The sequence below is a fragment of the Ahaetulla prasina genome, chromosome 1 (genome assembly GCF_028640845.1).
Source record: "Ahaetulla prasina isolate Xishuangbanna chromosome 1, ASM2864084v1, whole genome shotgun sequence".
Taxonomy (NCBI): domain Eukaryota; kingdom Metazoa; phylum Chordata; class Lepidosauria; order Squamata; family Colubridae; genus Ahaetulla; species Ahaetulla prasina.
Genome location: NC_080539.1, coordinates 75,154,904 through 75,175,395, shown reverse-complemented (window position 1 = coordinate 75,175,395; position 20,492 = coordinate 75,154,904). Strand labels below are relative to the sequence as shown.

The window sequence follows — 20,492 nt, the reverse complement described above, 5'->3', positions numbered from 1 at the left end:
GATTAAAAAAAATACCAAAAATCATTGTTTGCTAATTAAACTATATAAAGGCCTAGCTGAAACAACAAGTCTCTTACTAAAAACCAAGAGAGCAGGCAAAGCTCCTCAAAGTGCATTCCATGGCTTGAGAGGAACACTATAATTTCATCTTTTGAAGCAGATTTACCTTTAATGCACTGAGAACAGCAGTAAAAATATTAAGCTGCACTGCTTGTTGACGAACACCTTTTGCCTGCTTGATGCATTCTGCAAAATGATCCAACATTTGTAGCCTGAAAATATAAATACAATGAGGAAACTAACATTCAAATAGCAAAGATTCACATTCCAATAATAATGGTTTCTAGTTATCTTAACGCAGTAAAGTAGCTTTTGTCAGATATGAATTAATGTGATTAGGGTTAACTCTGAAGTCTATTTTTACTTTTAAAAATCTAGCTTTGTGCTGCTCAGATTCACTGCAGCTGTGATGAAATTTGTCTTATTTAATCCAAAGTGGCATAATCACTTTTAAGTTTCTTGGAAATAAACGAATATACTTAAACTTATTCTTGAACAACTTAAAGTAGTTCTTGCACTGAAATTATCGTTTAATTAATTCTTTTCCCCCGTAGCGTGGTATCTCAAGTGTGTGGGTGGTGGTGAGAATATTTTATCTTTCATTTATTCAGAGCAAAATTATGAGTCACTAAAAACGTATCCATTGTACAACAAGGATAGGAAAAAAGTTGTTTCTCCTTAGTTTTATCAGTAAATGTCTCTTGATATTCATTATACAATCATCCTCATAAAGGATACCAGTGTTTCTCTTATCTTTTAACTATACTATGATCTCTTTTTCTTCTATCTAACTTTAGCTGTCTTTCTCCTCACCCAACTCCATCACCATCCCCTTCAGTTCCCCAAATTCTCTTAGATTTCTAGTTGCCATCCATATTTAGACGCATCCAAATAATTCTTCATCAGCATGATCTTTAAGTCATGCTGGCTAGCAGTTCTGGATATTACAGTCCTAATACACCTGGAAGGCATTGGGTTGGGAAGAAGTGCTTTAGCCGCTTTTGAGGAAATAGGCGCACTGATAACATGTTGGAACCAACAGCTGCATTAAAAGGTAACATCAGAGAACGTCTAGATAAAAATTACCTTTGAATGTCAAATAAGATCCTACTCCTGCTAACTATAGCCATTTTATCACATTTAAATAGTTGACGAGTATGCTAACCGAAAAGTCTTGAAAATAATGTTCAAGGAACTAGCTTTTTCCAAAAGATAAATTGTAACATTTGAAATATTACAAAAATGGAAAAAGGATAATTTATCTTTATATATGGTCCTCATTTTGATATCGCTGCATGAAATAACACCTTAATGAGGTATAGAAGTGTTAGCTGTGTAAGTGTTAGAAGTGTAACAAACCTGTGTTTGTAGGACACGTGAGGAAAAACAACTCCAAAGAGAGCCACTGAGGCATCAATGACTGATACTCCCAAAGGAAGAGGGCCTGGCACTGCTTCTCCAGCTGGGATGCGCAAGTAAATGGAGGAGGGATCGTGTTCTAGGGCACCACTACCTGAGGCACTGTTGGGCTGGAGCTGTAAAGCATCAGAACATTTGAAATCAGAGACACGTATCTTTTATCCCATAACATTTCATATCAGCTAAAAAATGTTGTCCTGGTTAAAAGAGTACTCTATGGGGCCTATGCAATGTGTCTTCAGTTTTTACAGAACAATTATATCCCCAAATAAGTCTATCTACTATTCATTATCATTTTTCATTATCAAAGAATCAGAGTATTGATAGGGGCCTTGGAGTTCATTTAGTTCAATCCCCTACCCAATACAGGAATCTTGATACCAATTCTGGACAAATAGATGTCTAGCCTTTTCTTGAAAACCTCCAGTAATGGAGCACCCACAACTTCAGGAATCAGGCTGTTCCACTGTTTAATAGCTCTCACAGTCAGGGAATTCCTTCTTAGTTCAAGTTTAGATTTCTCATTGTAAAGCTTCTATCCACCAGTTCTTGTCTTATGCTTAGGTAATGGGAAGAATAAATCTACTGCTCTTCCTGTGACATCCCTTTATGTATTGGAAGACTGCTATCCTGTCTCACATTATCCTTCTCTTCTTTAAGGTAAACAGACCAAGTTTCTTCATAGGATTTAGCCTACAAGATCCTTACCATCTTTGTTGTTCTTCTCTGCACTCTTTCCAATTCCTCAGCATCCTTTTTGTACTGTGGTGACCAGAATAGGGCAGAGAATGTCAGATGTTGTCTGATCAGTGCACCATAGAGCAGTACTATAAATTCCCATGACAACATTATGCCTCTGTTGATACAGCCGTAAACTGCATTGTCTATTTTGGAAGCTGTAGCACATTCCTGTCCCCTCCTTAATCTATGGCCTACCAAGAAAGACTCCACCTCTCTCTTGCAAGTACTATTGCTCAGCCAAGTACCATTTATCTTGCACATGCGCATCTGGGTTTTCCTTCCATATAATAGAGAGTCTATGTTATTGGTAGGGTCTTCAGCTCGAGCAAAGTGAAGAGTTTCTCATAAGCTGTATTATTCAGTGAAATGGATTCAAATCACATAATTATCAATATTGCATGAAATTCCTGAGTTTCTATGAAATAAATAACTATATAACATACATTTTCATCCAAAATTTATATCTGGAATATTTGTTTGTTTGTTTATTTGTATCCTGTCTTGATTGTTTTTACAAATAACTCAAGGTAGTGAACACATCCAACCCACCATCTTCCTATTTTTCCTTCAACAACAACCTGTGAGTGGGTTGGGCTGAGAGAGTGACTGGCCCAAGATCACTCAGCTGGCTTTCATGCCTAAAATGGGATTAGAATTCATTGTCTTCCACTTTCTAACCTGGTGTCTTAACCACTAGACCAAACTGGCTTCCGAGAATATGAAAAGGAAGTATATATCACAATAGAACATGTAAAAACTAGAGAAGCACAGCATCTAATAACTATAGAAGGTGCAACTTTGTATTCTTACTAGAACCTTCTCCACTTCTGTCCAATATACAATATGCAGGGTCAGACAAATATTCCTATGCATTCCAAGACAACTTGCTAAAAATAATTTCCAATTTCTTATATGTTGCGTTAAAAGATTGCAAACCAAGTGTTACACTGTATTTCAGCGCCTATTATTAAAGTACTGTGATAAGGAACCTGAAGCAGGAGCCTTTAGTGATATTGAGAATTATATTGTATACGCTATGTCTAATTGCTGCCTTCTAAGGATCTCTCTCAATGACAATCTCTACACTTTATAAGAAAGTATTTTTGCAGGCAGCATCAAAAGAATGAGGAGCTGCCATCACTTCAAAAACATGGATTTTTCTCAAACATTAATAACAATATAATTTTCTCCAAGACGTCCTCTAATATACTAGTCTTTAATCCACAAAGCAGAAATGAAAGCTGTGTGGTGAAATAAATGGGGAAACCCAAGATTTAGGGAAGCTGTATATCTGCTATGAAACTATTAATTACATTAACTGGGGTAAATATGTCTATATCAGCCACGGGGGACTACAGCTCTCCAAATATTGCTTTATTGCATATTCCCATATTAGCCGGAGCTATGGAGAACTGTGCTCAGTAGCATCAGGGGTCTCAAAAGATTTTTTCATTTCTTTCATATCTTTAACTATACTGATGGGGCAAGTGTGGAATGATCAAATGCAGAACCCATTTTATTTTGGGGGGGCTCCATTTTGGTGTCAAATAGCCGAAGTGTGTAATTTATTTATTACACACATAACAAGTGTGTAATTAAAAAACAATTGACACTTGGGAAGCTTTGGAAAACAAGACTGGATACCTGATCTTCAATTGATTTATGGTCTGTTTCTTGCAGCCAAGAGCCAAGAAGGACGCTATCATCATAGTGGCAAAGTGACCTAAGCAGGGAGGTCGTTGTATTAGCAGAATTGTCTGTCAGAGTAAATTCCGCCACCAGCTCCCGAAGAAGTGGATTATAAGAACCTAGAGCAAAACAATAAAATACAGTTTTTTATATAGGCCATTAAACAACATGCAACATATGATTCAGTCTAGTTTTAAAACAGGAAAACCAGAGATAATAATATTCTGATCTAAGTCCCATGGCAAAATACTGAATTACAGAAACTTTGTATGATGAGCAATTCCCACATAATATTTGTATGATTACAAGGTCATTATTTAAACACAGCTCCTAGATAGTTGCAGGAAATGTTATTTGATGGCAATGCTATTATGTATGAAAGTGAGCATATGGGAGCCCAGAGTTCTCCTACTAAACTTTCTGTCATTTAAAAAAATAGAAAAATAAATTATTTTTTAAGATTATTTTTTAAGATTATAGTGAAAAGAAGTGAATTTTACCTTCGTATGTTTTTGGTGGTAACAAAGCCAAAATGTCATAAAGCCTTAATCGAACCATTGCTGCGCTTGCCTTCAGATGTGCTCCATGGGTTTTAATTACAGAAGGAATGCTATCATGTTAAAAAAAAAAAAAGACCATGAAAGTTACTGTTACATTAAAAAGCTATTTAATTTAAACTGTAGATACAGAATACTGGGAATAAAACCACCTTTTTCCCTACAAATTTTGGAAGATGCATGCCAAAAGGAGAACATGTTATTTTGCTCTTTGAAATTACAGAGGAAGGGAAAGTTTGAACAGAATAGAATAGCATAGAATTTTTTACTGGCCAAGTGTGATTGGACACACAAGGAATTTGTCTTGGTGCATATGCTCTCAGTGTACATAAAAGAAAAGCTATCTTCAAGGTACAACACTTACAACACTTAATGATAGTCATAGGGTACAAATAAGCAATAAGGAAACAATATCGATATCAATATCAATCATAAGGATACAAGCAACAAAGTTACAGTCATACAGTCATAAGTGGAAGGAGATAGGTGATGGGAACGATGAGAAGATTGATAGTAGTGCAGATTTAGTAAATAGTTTGACAATGTTGAGGGAAATATTTATTTAGCAGAGTGATGGCATTCGGGGGAAAAATGTTGGAGAGAGAATGCAGGGTATTAATGAACTTACTCTAAGTTCATCACCCATACACATCTGAACTCTCTTTCACACGAATTTATTACAATTTAGCCATCCACCACAGCCATCCACATACACATATCCATCTGGGGAGGGAAAATATAAAAAAGATTAACAGAGGAGGAGAGAGGTTGACTAGCAGTTGCAATAAGAACACAGATCACAGATTCTGTTCCATTAGCGATTAGGCAAATACACGGATTTTAAAAGAAAGCTTATTTCAATTTCTAAGAAACATACTTACTGAGACATCATTGTCATAGCACATTCAATAGGTGTCATCAATTTTCGAATAACATCTTCTGTTAAAAGTTCAGGACAGTGGGCAACAAAACTCCTCATAGCTAGCAACAACAAAAAATAGTAGAAATGCTACCTTTAAAAATCAGTATAATTTAAGTATCTATCAAATACATAACACATTAACAGTTGAATTGACATATGTTCAAAATAAAATTACTGAGGACAAGAAAGGACATATGGAGCCAAGGTAGCACAGTGGTTAGAATGCAGTGTTGCAGGCTAACTCTGCATTCCACTGTCAGGAGTTCGATTCTGACCAGCTCAATGTTGACTCAAGCTTTCCATCCTTCTGAGGTCAGTAAAATGAGGACCTAGATTGTTGGGAGAAACATGCTGACTCTGAAAACTGCTTAAAGAGGGCAGTAAAGCACTATAAAGCAGTATATAAGTGCTATTGCTATGCCATTCTCTCTTTCTCTCTCTCTCAGAAACAGGGTTCTCTGCTCAAACTATAGCTTTCCACTAAAAAAAGAAAAGATAAACTGGCTATCCACAAACACACATTCATAATATAGTGATCTAACAAATACAGTGTTCAATTCAATTATATTTGCATCTTGTTAAAAAAAATTAAGAACATCCTATCCTATTCCTATCCATACTCATATACTAGCATATTCCAAATATGGATATGATGAAATACAATCTGGCCGCATATTTTCCAAATATATACTTAATATTTTTCGTTTCAATGCTCATAGCATATGTACCAGTTTTTCCTGCACTTTGTCACAAGGAATCAACATCTAAAGATTACTCAGAATAGACATTTTAGTCCTTTTGATTCTAGCTGATTACTTTATTCATAAAATATGGAATTAGGCTGGCTGAAATAGTATTGGACAAGGTTATTGTATGTTTGAGATTCATACCACAGAGAGCTCCTGCACGTCCTTCCAGTGTTACTTGCCATGTAAAGGAATCTCCACGAGCTTTTTCAGCTTCTAATTCCTTTAGCGAACGGGGAAACACATTTCGCCACAGTAACAACATTTTAGGAAGATGGTAACGGACAACTGAAGGACCTACCAGGAACACAAATTATACTGGAGCTAAATAAGTTTTCATGAAAGATAAAGCCAAAGAATTCTAAACAAGCGTCAATGCTATCTGTAGATGACATTTTCAAAAACTGACTTTATTTTTTAATTGCCACTTTGACAAATTTTTAATAAAAATAGAATTATCCATTAAAATAAATACCATATTTTTCAGAGTATAAGATGCATGCGCCCCCCTCCCAAAGAAGGTGAAAATTTGGATGCGTTTTGTACACTGAATGTAGCCCCACCCACCCACCAGTCCCCACCCTTTAGCCTCTGCCTCCCAGATATTTACCTTCTTGCAGAAACAACAAACATCCCGTTTCAGCTTCAGCCTAGCCTGATTAGCACAAGCAGCTGATTGTCAGTTGGATCAGCCTCCCGACCCTCAGCTGTTTCAGGCTGCAGGGATTGCCATTGCCTACTGCCACGTGGGCCTCAGCTGTTTGCTGCAAGGAGGCAAATTGCTGGGAGGCAGATTTTTTTTTCTTGTGCTAATCAGGCTGTGCTGATAATGAAAATGAAACTAAAGCAGGCTGTTTGCTGTAAGGAGGCAAATTGCTGGGAGGCAGAGGCTGATTTTTTTTTCTTGTTTTTCTCCCCAAAAAAGGTAGGTGCATCTTATAGTCCGGAGCATCTTATACTCCTGAAAAATATGGTAACTTGCAGAGTAAAGTTAGGAATCTTACTGCAATTATAATTGATTTTAAGGTTAAGAAATATTTGTACCTTTATAAATATACTTATTAATAACATTAAAAGATTCAAATCAGCTAAAGCTAACTTTAATATTATGCTACTATTCAATGTGCTAATTACAATTTAATATTCCTAACTACTGATCAGAGTACATTTCTACATAGACTTTTACTTCATTACAAAAGTATTCTGGCAAGGCAATTGCATTTTTAAAATAATCTGGATTTTGGTAGCAAAAGCAGAACCTGGTAAGGTCTAGTATTAGGGAACTATCAACAATCTTGCTGCTAAATGCTAGTCAGACTGCTAAAATAAAGGAATATGTGTATACCCACCTAAAGTCATTAGAGCCCCCAGCAAAAGCCACCCAGCCTGGGTTCGCTGTAAGGATAGCCTGCTATTTTGTGCAGCCGTCCGCAAGAGATCCTCAGCAATGCTAACAACCATCTAAAATAAAGGAGAAATTAACTCAGAAGTGAATTAGAAAGCAACTTAATAAAACTCATAACTTAACATTAACACAGTATAGAAAATAAAAACTTTATTTAATATTACATTCATTGTTGTCCAAGTTATTTTTCTTTTAAACATGAATGAAGAATTGAAACAAAAAAAGGGGTTGAAAAACTCAATAGGGGATGGTTGGGACTCTGGGTAGGCAAACAAAAAGAAAACAAACCAAAATATGGAATGTGGCGATAAGAGAAACACCTTAAAAAGAAGAGCAAAAAGAAGGAAGTGTTCCAACATAAAATGAAATTTGCTTCTATTGTTGTGATAATAAACATAAACATATAGACAAGAGGTTGAACGACTAGCCTTGTGGTGCAACCAAAACAATCTGGAACTGAACACACTCAAAACCGTAGAAATGGTGGTAGACTTTAGGAAAAACCCTTCCATACTTCCACCTCTCACAATACTTGACAACACAGTATCAACAGTAGAAACCTTCAAATTTCTGGGTTCTATCATATCGCAAGATCTCAAATGGACAGCTAACATCAAAAACATCATTAAAAAAGGACAACAAAGAATGTTCTTTCTGCGCCAACTCAGTAAGCTCAAACTGCCCAAGGAGCTGCTGATCCAATTCTACAGAGGAATTATTGAGTCTGTCATTTGCACCTCTATAACTGTCTGGTTCGGTTCTGCAACCCAACAAGAAAAACACAGACTTCAGAGGATAATTAGAACTGCAGAAAAAATAATTGCTACCAACCTGCCTTCCATTGAGGACCTGTATACTGCACGAATCAAGAAGAGGGCCGTGAAAATATTTGCAGATCCCTCGCATCCTGGACATAAACTGTTTCAACTCCTACCCTCAAAAGCGCTATAGAGCACTGCACACCAGAACAACTAGACACAAGAACAGTTTTTTCCCGAAGGCCATCACTCTGCTAAACAAATAATTCCCTCAACACTGTCAGACTATTTACTGAATCTGCACTACTATTAATCGTTTCATAGTTCCCATCACCAATCTCTTTCCACTTATGACTGTATGACTATAACTTGTTGCTGGCAATCCTTATGATTTTATATTGATATATTGATCATCAATTGTTTTGTAAATGTTGTACCTTGATGAACGTATCTTTTCTTTTATGTACACTGAGAGCATATGCACCAAGACAAATTCCTTGTGTGTCCAATCACACTTGGCCAATCAAAATTCTATTCTATTCTATTCTATTTGCCCAGGAATAAGGACTATTATGAATAAAGATGAGCATGAGTGTATATGACACCTAGAGCAATTTAAGAAGTCCGATTAAAAAGAAGCATTTTAGTATCTTATAAATAGGAAGGAACAATAATAATTTCAAAACTGATGCTTCCTAGTTTTGGAGCATTAACAGTGTTTACAAAAAGGCATTTCCTTTTTGGCATGGCTAATGTATCTCAGGTTCACAGAGAGGTACATGTTCCTTGATAGTTTATAGCTTGAGCTTTTCAGACTTTAAACCAGTGGTGGAATTCAATTCTTGTTGACTACCGGTACCGTGGGCGTAGCTTGGTGGCCGTGGTGTGGCTTGGTGGGCATGGCAGGGGGAAAATACTGAAAAATCTCCATTCCCACCACACTCCAGGGGAAGGACACTGCAAAATCCCCATTCCCTCCCCACTCCTGAGGGAAGGATATTGCAAAATCTCCATTTCCACCCTACTCTGGGGCTAGCTAGAGATGGTATTTGCCAGTTATCTGAACTACTCAAAATTTCCGCTACCAGTTCTCCAGAAACCTGCTGAATTTCATCCCTGCTTTAAACCTTGAATATAACTGGGAAACAAACAAACAAACAGGGGCCGGAATAGCTCAGGCTGGTAAAGCCTGTTATTAAAACACAGTAGCCTGCAATTACTGCAGGTTCAAGCCTGGCCCAAGGTTGACTCAGCCTTCCATCCTTTATAAGGTAGGTAAAATGAGGACCCAGATTCTTGGGGGGGCAATAAGTTGACTTTGTAAAAATATACAAATAGAATGAGACTATTGCCTTATACACTGTAAGCCGCCCTGAGTCTTTGGAGAAGGGCGGGATATAAATGTAAAAAAATAAAATAAAAAAAAATTCAGCAAGACAAATCTTTGAATGCAGCTTTTTTTTTTTTTTTGGAATATACCATTAAATAGTTAACATTATTTTGTGACAGCCTCCTTCTCTACCCCAGCACAAACAAAACAATGCCAGAAATGCAAATGTTAACAATCTCACCTTTCCTTTGGCATGAGGGATGCCTAGAGAACATTGATGAACTCCACCTAACAAAGCAGCCATTGCAAAACTGTATCCACTAACAGCTTCTGGGGAAGTCTTCAGGTTGTTAAGCCTTTCTGCACACCGGTCCAATAATGGCGTCAACTGGAAAGGCAAAGCAACAGCCACACAGCGCAAACACCATGCAGCAGCAAGTCGAGCAGCCATACTAGGATGGAGAAGAACTGAAGTAACAGTCTCAAGCAATCCTGAAAACAAACCAGAGAAGGAAATATTTTGAGGAACCCACCAAAAGCATATATTTGTAGTAGATTTGGTCAAAGAAAGAAGTTGAAACGATGTAATTCTTTTCAGATTGAGTAGCAAAAGATACAAGGCTATCTATTTTTGGTGTTTTAATTTTTTTTAAAGTCTTAAAAACATCAAGAAGCATTCCTAACATAAAGCACTCTTCTATAGAAGCCAAATTCAAATTCAATGGCTATAGTCTATTCTGGAAAATAGGCTTTATCTGCCTTGCTAATTCACTAGCATATTAATTTTTCTTCTTCTGTAGGAAACAATTTTAACAAACGACACAGATTTCTAATCAATATATGTACTGTGCATTATCTAGATTTCTATGGCCGCCCTTCCCACCATAGCAACTCTGGACATTGAACAAAGCTGAAAATAGAAAATGCAATACTTTAAAAAAAACCAATTAAACATCTGACAGTAAAAAACACAAAATAACACCAAATCCCAAATCTCTCTTATGCTATATATTTTTATCTTTATGCTTTATGGTTATGCTTCATCTTTTTGATTATGCTATAAAACAAATAGCATCAATAAAATCAATATTTTATTATTTTGATTGCATTTTACAAATCTGTATCTATTATATCACTTTCACATTATTAACTGCCCCATGCCTTAAAAATTTGGGAAACTGAACTTTAAATAAGCAAAACAATCAAAAATACATTCTATCCATTTAATCAACTAAACTTCCAATCACTGGGATGAAAACTAGAGAAAAACAAAAACATCTCATTTTCACAGGGACTTAAGTTTATATTTTACATCAATATTGCATTACACCCATAATTAAACGGTAGAAATAAATAAATAACTTTACTAATTGTTCTTAGTGCGCCTAGCATGGCAATCTGAATGATTTACCTATAGAAGGTTCCTGTATAAGTGGTGAAGCAGTGGCATTCAGGCTTTGAACTAAACTTCCTAGTTCTTGAAGAGCACAAACCATTACATGTTGACTTGCGGCAACTTCTGCTGCTCCTGATTTGTTTTCAATATTAGCATCATTCACAACTGTTTCTGTCAAAGCAAATTGGAAAATGGTGAATAATCCAGCATTCTGTTACATTTAAAACATACTGCTTTGGAGGTGGTTCCAAAAACGTATTTCAGAGTGCATGAGAAAGAAGCCCAGTAACTGTATGAGATGGATGACACAGAGTGAGGAAGAGGATGTGGAGCACGGTGGTGTGGGATGGGGAAGACATAGGCAGTGGGGTGCTACAACATCCCTGCAGTCAGTTGTAAGGGTGAACAATCAATGGGAAGCTGTAATGGCCTTAACTTTGGATTGAATCTTAAGTAGCTTTTCGAGGGTTCCCCTGTAACTGCTCATAAATCTAGGACTACCTGTACTGGATTATATATTTCATACTCTTTATTCTTGAGGCACACAATTGTTGCAAAAGAATTAATTTGTATCATAACCACATAATTCAGTGTTATACAGACGTAGCTCAATGAATTTGAAAACTAGCACCTCCTTATCCTAGAACTGAAAAGATTGGACAAGCGATAATAAAAACAATACAGGCATACACTATTTTTTTTCTCTCTTACCTACTGCCTTCATCTGTTTATCAATAGCCTGACAAATATCTTTAGCAGCAGCAATCTGTGCCTTCTCTCCCAATAAACTCCCTACTGTCGCTCTGAGGATAAAAGAGACACATCTCCGAGAGTAGACAGCTTCTACATGAGTTTGAGTTGCACGAGGATGAGAAACCAAATCCAGGACGTGTGACAGGAAAGTTGCAAAATTGCGTTCTAGCCACTGACCTCCTAGGGTTGTGACAAAGACAACATAGGCCTGAAAAATTCAAAATTATTAAGTTACTTGAGGCATCTGGGATTTGTACTCGGAATTTAAAATTCTATTTACACCTTTTACTTTCAATTCTCCAATATCCCCTATCCTACCCCTTAAAACTATACAGTATAATGTTTTGTTTCCAAAATGAAAATACCAGATCAGACCCTCTAATATTACAATTACATAGGTTTCTCAAGCTCAGTAGCATCTCATCTATAATGAAAACTGGTTACAGTCTCTATAACCAGTTCTCATCATAACCAGCTCTTTAATGTCATAATAATGATAATATTGCGATGCTATATGACAATCTCATAATATATGGCCTCAAGGTTATTGGAATCCCCCGAAAGTGCTACAAGTTTCTTGAAGAGGAGTGTCAAGAGTTTAAGCAAAGCTTTTCTCTTAGGAATTTAACCAGTATCTTTACTTACCTACCGAATTTAATATACTCCATTGTATAGCATATTATAATTAGGACCTGAAGGATGAGGTTATTCTTGCCTATACCTGGAGCGTTTCATGTAGGATTTTTATTCTTTAGCATAAACAAATAAGTAAATAAATTTTATTCACTGCCACTTGTTACTGCTGTTGAAAAGGCTCTACATTTCAAAAGAATTCTATCACTTGACTTTTCAAGAAACAGCCAAATGCCCAGTGGGCATTCCTGCACACTTCTTCGAATCTCATTATATACTTATTTGGCTGGAACTGTAGGAATATAATTGAAAAATAATGAAAAGCAATCATTATATGCTCATTAATATATACAGAACTAGTTTCTAACTAGTTCTATGTAACTGGGGTTTTTTTGTTTCCCTGATTGTGAAAACACTTTAAAGTATTTTAAAATAAACATACCTGAGTAACCCCAACTCGTACTTCTCGATTAACAGATCCTCCTACTTTTAACATCTCTCCACCACTTTTTAAGAATCCAGATCCACCTCGCAAAAAACCAGTGGCCATGAGTTCTAAAACCTCTTCTAATGTTGCTTTCTTCACATTCTGGCGCATCACTTAAAACAAATAAAGAGAAAAATTTATTCAACGGAATATTCTCAATCAGTTCTCATTGTCCTTTTGAGATTTTGGTAAGTACTATGCCATGTTAAAGATACCAATGTCTTTACAGACATAAAATACAAAATTTTCACAAAATTTAAAACTATGAAAATATGTGGTTTTTATTACTGTTTACAGTTGATAGTGAACACATTAAGCTTATCGATGTGTCTATTGCTGAAAAACAAAATAATAATGATATGAATAACTCAATGGATTATACCTGCTGCTTGCTTTGGTATCAGTGCTGTAGCCATAACTGTCCCCAGAAGTTTGGATACTGCAACTCGTACACCATAATTTGAGTTCTCCAGTGCCTTAAAACATAGCGTTGCTACATTTTCTAATTCTGTTGTCCACATAAACACAGCTTCATTTTGCAGTTCTAGTAAACACTGCCCAAAAAAAATATATCCCAAAACTGTTAATACTTTTCAAAATTTTGCCCATTCATTCTTCGAATTCAGCCATCACAATTACCATTCTTTTCCCTTTTAAAAACAAATTGTAACTGCTAAGAAGCTTCTTGAATGAGAAGCGAAATGTCTTCAAAGAAAAACAAGGAAGTCCAGTTGCCTTTTGAAAAAGCACCTTTGGGATATTTGATTTGCATCTCAACTTTAACACCTAATGTCAGAAATAATACTGTGAATGTGTATATTGCTCTGCAGCAAGCTACACACCTTCAGAAAGTGATGAAAACTAAACTACAAGCTTATCACTGTATCTTAAAATATCTTAAAATAGATTTAAGCTTAATGTTAACCACTCCAATCTTGATTGCAGAAAATATGACTTCAGTAACAGAGTTGTTAATGCTTGGAATACACTACCTGACTCTGTGGTCTTTTCCCAAAATCCCCAAAGCTTCAACCAAAAACTATCTACCATTGACCTCACCCCATTCCTAAGAGGTCTGTAAGGGGCGTGCATAAGAGCACCAACGTGCCTACCGTTCCTGTCCTAATGTTCCCTTTGATTGTATCCAATTTCATATAGTTATTACATACTTATGGTTATAAATATGCTTATATATCGTATAGTTATTTCATGCTTATGCTTATATATACTGTGTGACAAAATAAATAAATAAATAAATAAAATAAAATAAAATAAAATAAATCTTTCCAGAAGAATCTATAAGAATGGTTGTAGGAGGAAAAAAAGCTGTATAATTATAGGGGCAGTGCCTCTTCTACAACAAGCTGTATAACACAGAAAGCATACTTAGAATGCTAGATAACCTATAAAATACTATGAATGATGCAGAAATGTTTCTACCATTTAAACAATTAAGCAAGCTTACCTTTGCTACTGCACAGCGCACAGCCATAGCTCTGTCTGTCAGGAGAGACCGGGCATTCTTATAAATATCACGATGGCAAGAAGCTGCTGCACTACCCAAGCCACTTAAGACTTTTTGTAAACTCATTAATATTTCACTCCGTCCTTGTGACTGCAAATCACCAGAAGACATAAACATAATGTACTTTTACCAAAACCATGCTTCTCATTTATTTAAAAACAGTATATGTCGTAATGAAAAAATATTCTTGCATCTCTATGTAAAAATGGAACTCCTCCTCCTCCTCATAAATATTCTTTTAATATAGTATGAAGATCATAATCCTTATTTCTAAATATGATGCTGAAAAATTCTGTTCCAATATCACAATTTATAGAACTCATAAATCAACACTCATTCTTTTTTAAACTTATATTACAATCTTTTATTTAGTACTTGACACATTTCACGCTTATTGAAAAAGTGAGATTATCATTCCTTCAGCCATTTCTTTTTTTAAAAAAATAAGAAATTGCTTCTAATTTTCTTTTCAAAATTAAACTAGGAAACTATAAGGAGCGACTGATAGAGGAGGTAATCCCTATTCACCTCACAAATTTAAAATCTGACAGAAATACGACTTCTCCAACATGTAAGAGAACCACTCTTTTCCTGTAGTTGTACAGTATAAATTATTTGGTATAGTACACTGTATGGATAACAGATGACTCTAGCCAAGCAGTGCTTCAGCTCAGCTGCAGGTTTAGTTGGTTGCCTTTTAATAATGTGAATTAGCTTTACATGAAAATGTATTAGTTGAATATGGAAATACAAAGAAAACACTAAGATTCAATGCAATGTTTATTTCAAGCAGTAATTACGTTAAGTCACATTTCTATTTTTACCTCACTACAACCCTGATAAGTACAAAGATTTTGGTGACATCTTAACATCAGGCAAATTTATTATGCCATAAGCTTTAATGAACCATAACCCTTTGAAGCCCACAAAAATCTATGATCTATGTCAAAAATCTATGACATAAGAATTTGGTTTCTATCTAGATCAGGGGTAGTCAACCTTTTTATACCTACCGCCCACTTTTGTATCTCTATTAGTAGTAAAATTTTCTAACCGCCCACCGGTTCGGGAGGAGATGCGCGAACTATTCTGGGACGAGGCTCTTTTGTTTGTGGTAGCACTATAGCACCATTTAGTTTCACTTACGTAACGTGAACTAAACTTATGCATGGGCGATACAAATAGTATATTTTCAGAAATTTAAATTGTCACGGGGAATTTTATGAAAACCTAATTAAAATGTTTTAAAATAATGCCATGAAATTTTTTTAAAAAGTCAATTAAATTAAAAAAAAGGAAAATGCTTCAGTATTGGACAAAACCCCTACATGCCCACTAATGGGTGGTAGGAACCAGGTTGACTACCACTGATCTAGATAGTCCAACATTACTTTTTGTTGTACATCAGGATTATCAGACTCTTAATTAATTAAACGACTACAGTGCAAGAATGCAAATATTCTGTGAACATTTCTTTTACTTACTTCAGCACTTTTCAAAGATTTTAAGAGATTATTAACTGTTTCAGGAAAAGAACTGCCCAACATTCTTCCCATTTTCTCATAAAATGCTCCAACACATGCCACTGCAGTACTATAAAAATCAAGATAATTTTGATCAGATAATTTCTAATTACTTTATACTAAGAGATTATGTCCAAAACCCTAAAGTGAGACCATGAAAGAGAGGCCAACGGAAAATCCCAAATTTTCACAATAAACTTTAAAATAAAAAAAAATTATTTGGAAGATGATGAGAGCAAACCATTTCTCCACTGTTGCTTAAAATGTGTCCATTTAATCACAAGAGTCAAAATCTGCTCAAAAGCATCTGTCTTTGAAAAGGGAGCATCAAGTCAATATACTTTCAAGCAAAGATGCACAAACTTTAAAATTCAAATAATCTGAATGTATAATCTGGATACTGCAGTGATTTTACAGATGAACAGATTAGTAGTGAGGTAACAAGGAAATAGATATAAAGTTTCCTAACTTTGACCTTGTGGTTTCAAACATTATTTTCTTCAAATAAAATGCTTCTACCAACAATTTGGCATATTTAAAGTATTTTATATGGATGCGCAAAATAATCAAATGAAATAGTCTAATCTGACTTTACATATTGGATATATTCCCCAATATATTTCTGAGATTGTGGAATTTTCCTGACAGGTGACATTTACTTACAGCTTGGTTGGTAAATAGGCAGAAGTATCATCTTTACTCCTGATGATATCATTACACTTATCAAGTGTTTGGAAGACAGTAAAAGTATCCCCAATGCTGTATAGAGCAGCAAGATTTTTAGCAAGTAATTTCCTTGTTGGTGGTCCAGGAGAACTGCTAATAAGACCTGTTAGCTGTTCAACAAGCTTTTTTTGTTTTTCTTTTACATCTGTCTGTTAATGAAACAAATGCAAATCTTGTTCAGCATTTATATGAAATTAATGAAGTTCATTATAAATTTGTTATGTTATATCAATGTTTATTTCAGATGTTTTCTGGAAGTTTATTTTTAATGTTTGAATATGAACATAAAATAAATGACCATGTATTTAGACTAGCTGATTCATTAAATAAAGCTAAAAATACTTGCTTCATTCTCAAGTTTATTTCCTTAAATGCCTTTGGCGTTTTTAAAAACACTGATGCCATTCAGTTGGAAAGGAAATTATAGTGCATAATTTAGCAAGCCTTACATTGCAAATTAATGGTTTAATTTAAACTAAAAACTTGAATTATCTGGTTATGTTAAGAACTTCATATCCATCACAGCTTTCTTTCAAAGGAAAGATCATAGACCAATAATAGCAATAGCCCTTAGATTTAATATACTGCTTCACAGTGCTTTATAAACCTCTCTAAGCGGTTTATAGAGTCAGCATATTGTCCCCAATAATCCGGGTCCTCATTTTACCGATCTCCAAAGGATGGAAGGCTGGTTCAACCTTACGTTCTGACACAGCCTTAGCAGAAGCAAGAAACAGACTCCTTGTCACAAAAAACCCCTATTTATTTACCTCTTGTGAATGAATGGCATTCACCCACCGAAAAGTCCAGGCAAGAGTCCTGCAAGGAGTTAAATGCAGCAAGAGACCTTATCAGTTCCTTGCAATAATTGCAAGGCTGAGCTCCTAACCGAAAGGCTGCAAATTAAGTTCTGGCAAGCAGTCTTTGATGCATGAAACACAATGAGCAAAAGCTTCAGAAATACAAACTGTTGTCTCCTACGACAACCCCTTTTCCTTCTATTTATTCCCCAGCCAGGGAGGGGCCATTCAGTTTCCACATGTGCTTTACTTCCCGAGTCGACTTCTTGTCCTCCGTTGTTCTCTTCTCCTAACTGCTCTGCACATCTGGAACAGGCCCCAGCTGTTCTTCCTCCTCACTCGTCTCAGCCTCCAAAGGCAGCTGCCTCTCTGGTGGCTGGGAAATGTTAGACGGCCCTGGTTCTATCTCTGCATCCGACACAGAGCATCCAACAGAGCCTCCTCCAGACTCCAAAACTAGCCCAAGTTCCTCCCCAACCTCCTCATTGTTTGAGTCTGCCTCCAGCTCTGCTGACAGCGGGCAACAACACCTTATATACACCTATACCTATACCAAATGCGAGGTGCACGCGTGCGCAGTGCACGCCAAAATGAAGCATGGGGTAAGAAGAACATTGCGCAGGTGGGAAGTGATCAGCTGTGGCACCCAATCTTTTTTTTACTTTTAAAAGCATTTTTTTACAACCTCTTCGGCAGAAGTGGTTGTAAAAAAATCTTTTAAAAGTAAAAAAAAAGGCTCTGACAGTCGCGCGGCTCAGCTGTGATCGTCAGAGCCTTTTTTTTTTTAAATCTTTTAAAGCATTTTTTTACCAACCTCTTCAGTCAAAGCGGTTGTAGGAAAAATGCTTTTAAGAATAAAAAAAAAAGGCGCTGACGATTGTGTGCTCAGATGGGCATGGGTGTGGGGTGGCAGGGATTTTTGCTACCGGTTCTCCGAACCACCTGTCGTCATCGCTACCGGATTGGCTGATCTAGTCGGAATCGGGAGCATTTCACCCCTGACCTACATCTACACACACGCGCGCACATATATATATGGTATAATTATCCCATAACATAATAATCTCAGAACAGAAAATGAAGTTTCTGTGTAAATATGCATTATCAAAATCACAAACAACAAAACAGCCAATAATTTTATAGGATAGAATAAAATATTTAGGCAGTTCAAAATATTTCAGGCATGTCACTTTAGTCATATTACAGAAGAGACATTAATACAAAAATAAAGGCTGAAAAAAAATATTATCAACTATCAGGTCAAATCATGAGATGGATAGCAAATAAATTTAATAATAAAAAATAAAATTGTACCTTGTTAGCAGCTACAAGCACCTTCTCAAGAAACCGTAGCCACTCAAAGATAAAAACTGGCCGTTTTGCTTCAGTGATCTGAGCCAAAGCCTCTTCATTTAATAACAAACTATGAGCAAGTTCCATAGCTGGTGAAATTCTTTTTGTACAGTAACTACCCTTGTTTCCTATTATATAAATAAATAGAAAAACAAAAAAACAGTAGATTTAAAATATCCCACCTAACACAGTCTTAAAATGGATTTGAATTGGTTTATCTATTATTTTTATAGAACATCTTTTATTAGTTCAGTCACTTACATATCTGCTACAAGGAACAGATATTTTAAAATCTCCATCAAAGAGTGTGAATGAACTGATAATGTGACTGATATGTGTGCATGCATTCATGTGTGCTGGTGTACACATATATGGTAACCACATGATTGTATAAATAATTTGGTTACCATATAAACCTCATTAAATCAGTTAAAATCTTAGAAATATTTATTTGATTAAATTTTGGTACTGTTCGACTCCAAAGTGATTCTGTTTGTATGATTTACAACCAAGTGAAAACTTGGTTAAGGTTTTTGTGGCTTAGATGTTGTGTGAACTTATTCCATTTAGCTCATTCATGATTCCTTGTATTGTGCAATCCTTGCCCCCAAAGATATAATTCAATAACCACATCAAATACGCACTATGATTGCAACTAATTGTTTGGGGCATAAGAGTATGGACAGCAGTGTAAAATCTAATTCAAAGAATTTTCACTTAGACCTATCTATGAATTTTAGAAATCTGTAGCATTTTATTTAATTACAAAAATGTATATTGTTTAAAGATTCAGAACCTACAAATGAGTAGGATAAAATAATGTAATCTCAAGTATTACAATTTCCAGTGTAAACTAACAAGAAAAAATCAATGTGAAATAAAAACAGGGGGAAAAAATATTCTAACAAGCAACTATATCTTAAAGAACTCCTTTATTACATGCAAATTTGATATAGAATTTTTTTTTAAGTTTTAATAGGCAAATGAGAATAGAGGTACTTATGGTTGAATCATAAAATATGCTTTCATTGCCAGGGTTCAGCTCCTTAATGTATTATTCAGGCAAAGAATACCTTTCTTTTGAATCTAAAGGGTCTGTTCAGACAACTTTTTAATTTAAAACTTTGCACTGACTTAAAACTTTGCACTGAAAGCTGTAAATTCAGATGTAATTATTTTATTTCATCATACTTATACAGCCCAGAGTCACCTTAGAGAGGAGATGGATGGCATAAAAATTTAATAAATATACATACATACATACATCTCACAAAATGTGACTCTGGGAAGCATACAATAAAGTGGTTCAGGTAATTTGCTTCAGCCAGAGTCCTCTGAAACTACCACTACCAGCTTGTCAATACCAATGGGAAGAGCTGGGATATCCTCTGGCTTTTTATTGGCAGTAGAGGTATGTCACAAACCCAGGTTTGATGTTGCATAATGTGTGAAATAGTTCCATATTGGAGTTCCCCATAAAGTGGCTGAGTTATGACATACTGAAACACCAAGCAGCCAGATGCAATTCTATCTAACCACACAATAGTTTATGGTTCAATGCATCATGCACCCCCAGAAAAAATGCAGCCATAATGTATAGACAGATAAGCATATTATGCAAACATGGCTTATTACAAAAAGGGATCCCACCCTGAGCGCAACTATGTAA

General features: G+C 35.7%; 1 protein-coding gene across 3 annotated transcripts in view; it reads right to left on the bottom strand.

Moving 5' to 3' along the window:
- The window catches only part of HEATR5B (HEAT repeat containing 5B), a 62,789-nt gene that overhangs the window by 41,281 nt on the left and 1,016 nt on the right, over positions 1-20,492 (bottom strand). For 2 of the 3 annotated variants that reach the window (XM_058164486.1, XM_058164490.1), the window contains exons 2-18: positions 18,785-18,951; positions 16,608-16,819; positions 15,906-16,014; positions 14,362-14,511; positions 13,279-13,450; positions 12,852-13,009; positions 11,735-11,984; positions 11,039-11,194; positions 9,869-10,119; positions 7,484-7,595; positions 6,279-6,431; positions 5,348-5,447; positions 4,410-4,519; positions 3,865-4,028; positions 2,188-2,241; positions 1,420-1,595; positions 167-272 (exon numbers count right to left, since the gene is read on the bottom strand). In XM_058164486.1, the coding sequence (XP_058020469.1) occupies positions 167-272; positions 1,420-1,595; positions 2,188-2,241; positions 3,865-4,028; positions 4,410-4,519; positions 5,348-5,447; positions 6,279-6,431; positions 7,484-7,595; positions 9,869-10,119; positions 11,039-11,194; positions 11,735-11,984; positions 12,852-13,009; positions 13,279-13,450; positions 14,362-14,511; positions 15,906-16,014; positions 16,608-16,819; positions 18,785-18,910 (2,559 nt within the window). In that variant the 5' untranslated portion in view covers positions 18,911-18,951. The remainder of the gene's footprint in view (positions 1-166; positions 273-1,419; positions 1,596-2,187; positions 2,242-3,864; positions 4,029-4,409; positions 4,520-5,347; positions 5,448-6,278; positions 6,432-7,483; positions 7,596-9,868; positions 10,120-11,038; positions 11,195-11,734; positions 11,985-12,851; positions 13,010-13,278; positions 13,451-14,361; positions 14,512-15,905; positions 16,015-16,607; positions 16,820-18,784; positions 18,952-20,492) is intronic. The other variant, XM_058164498.1, reaches the window with a different exon arrangement.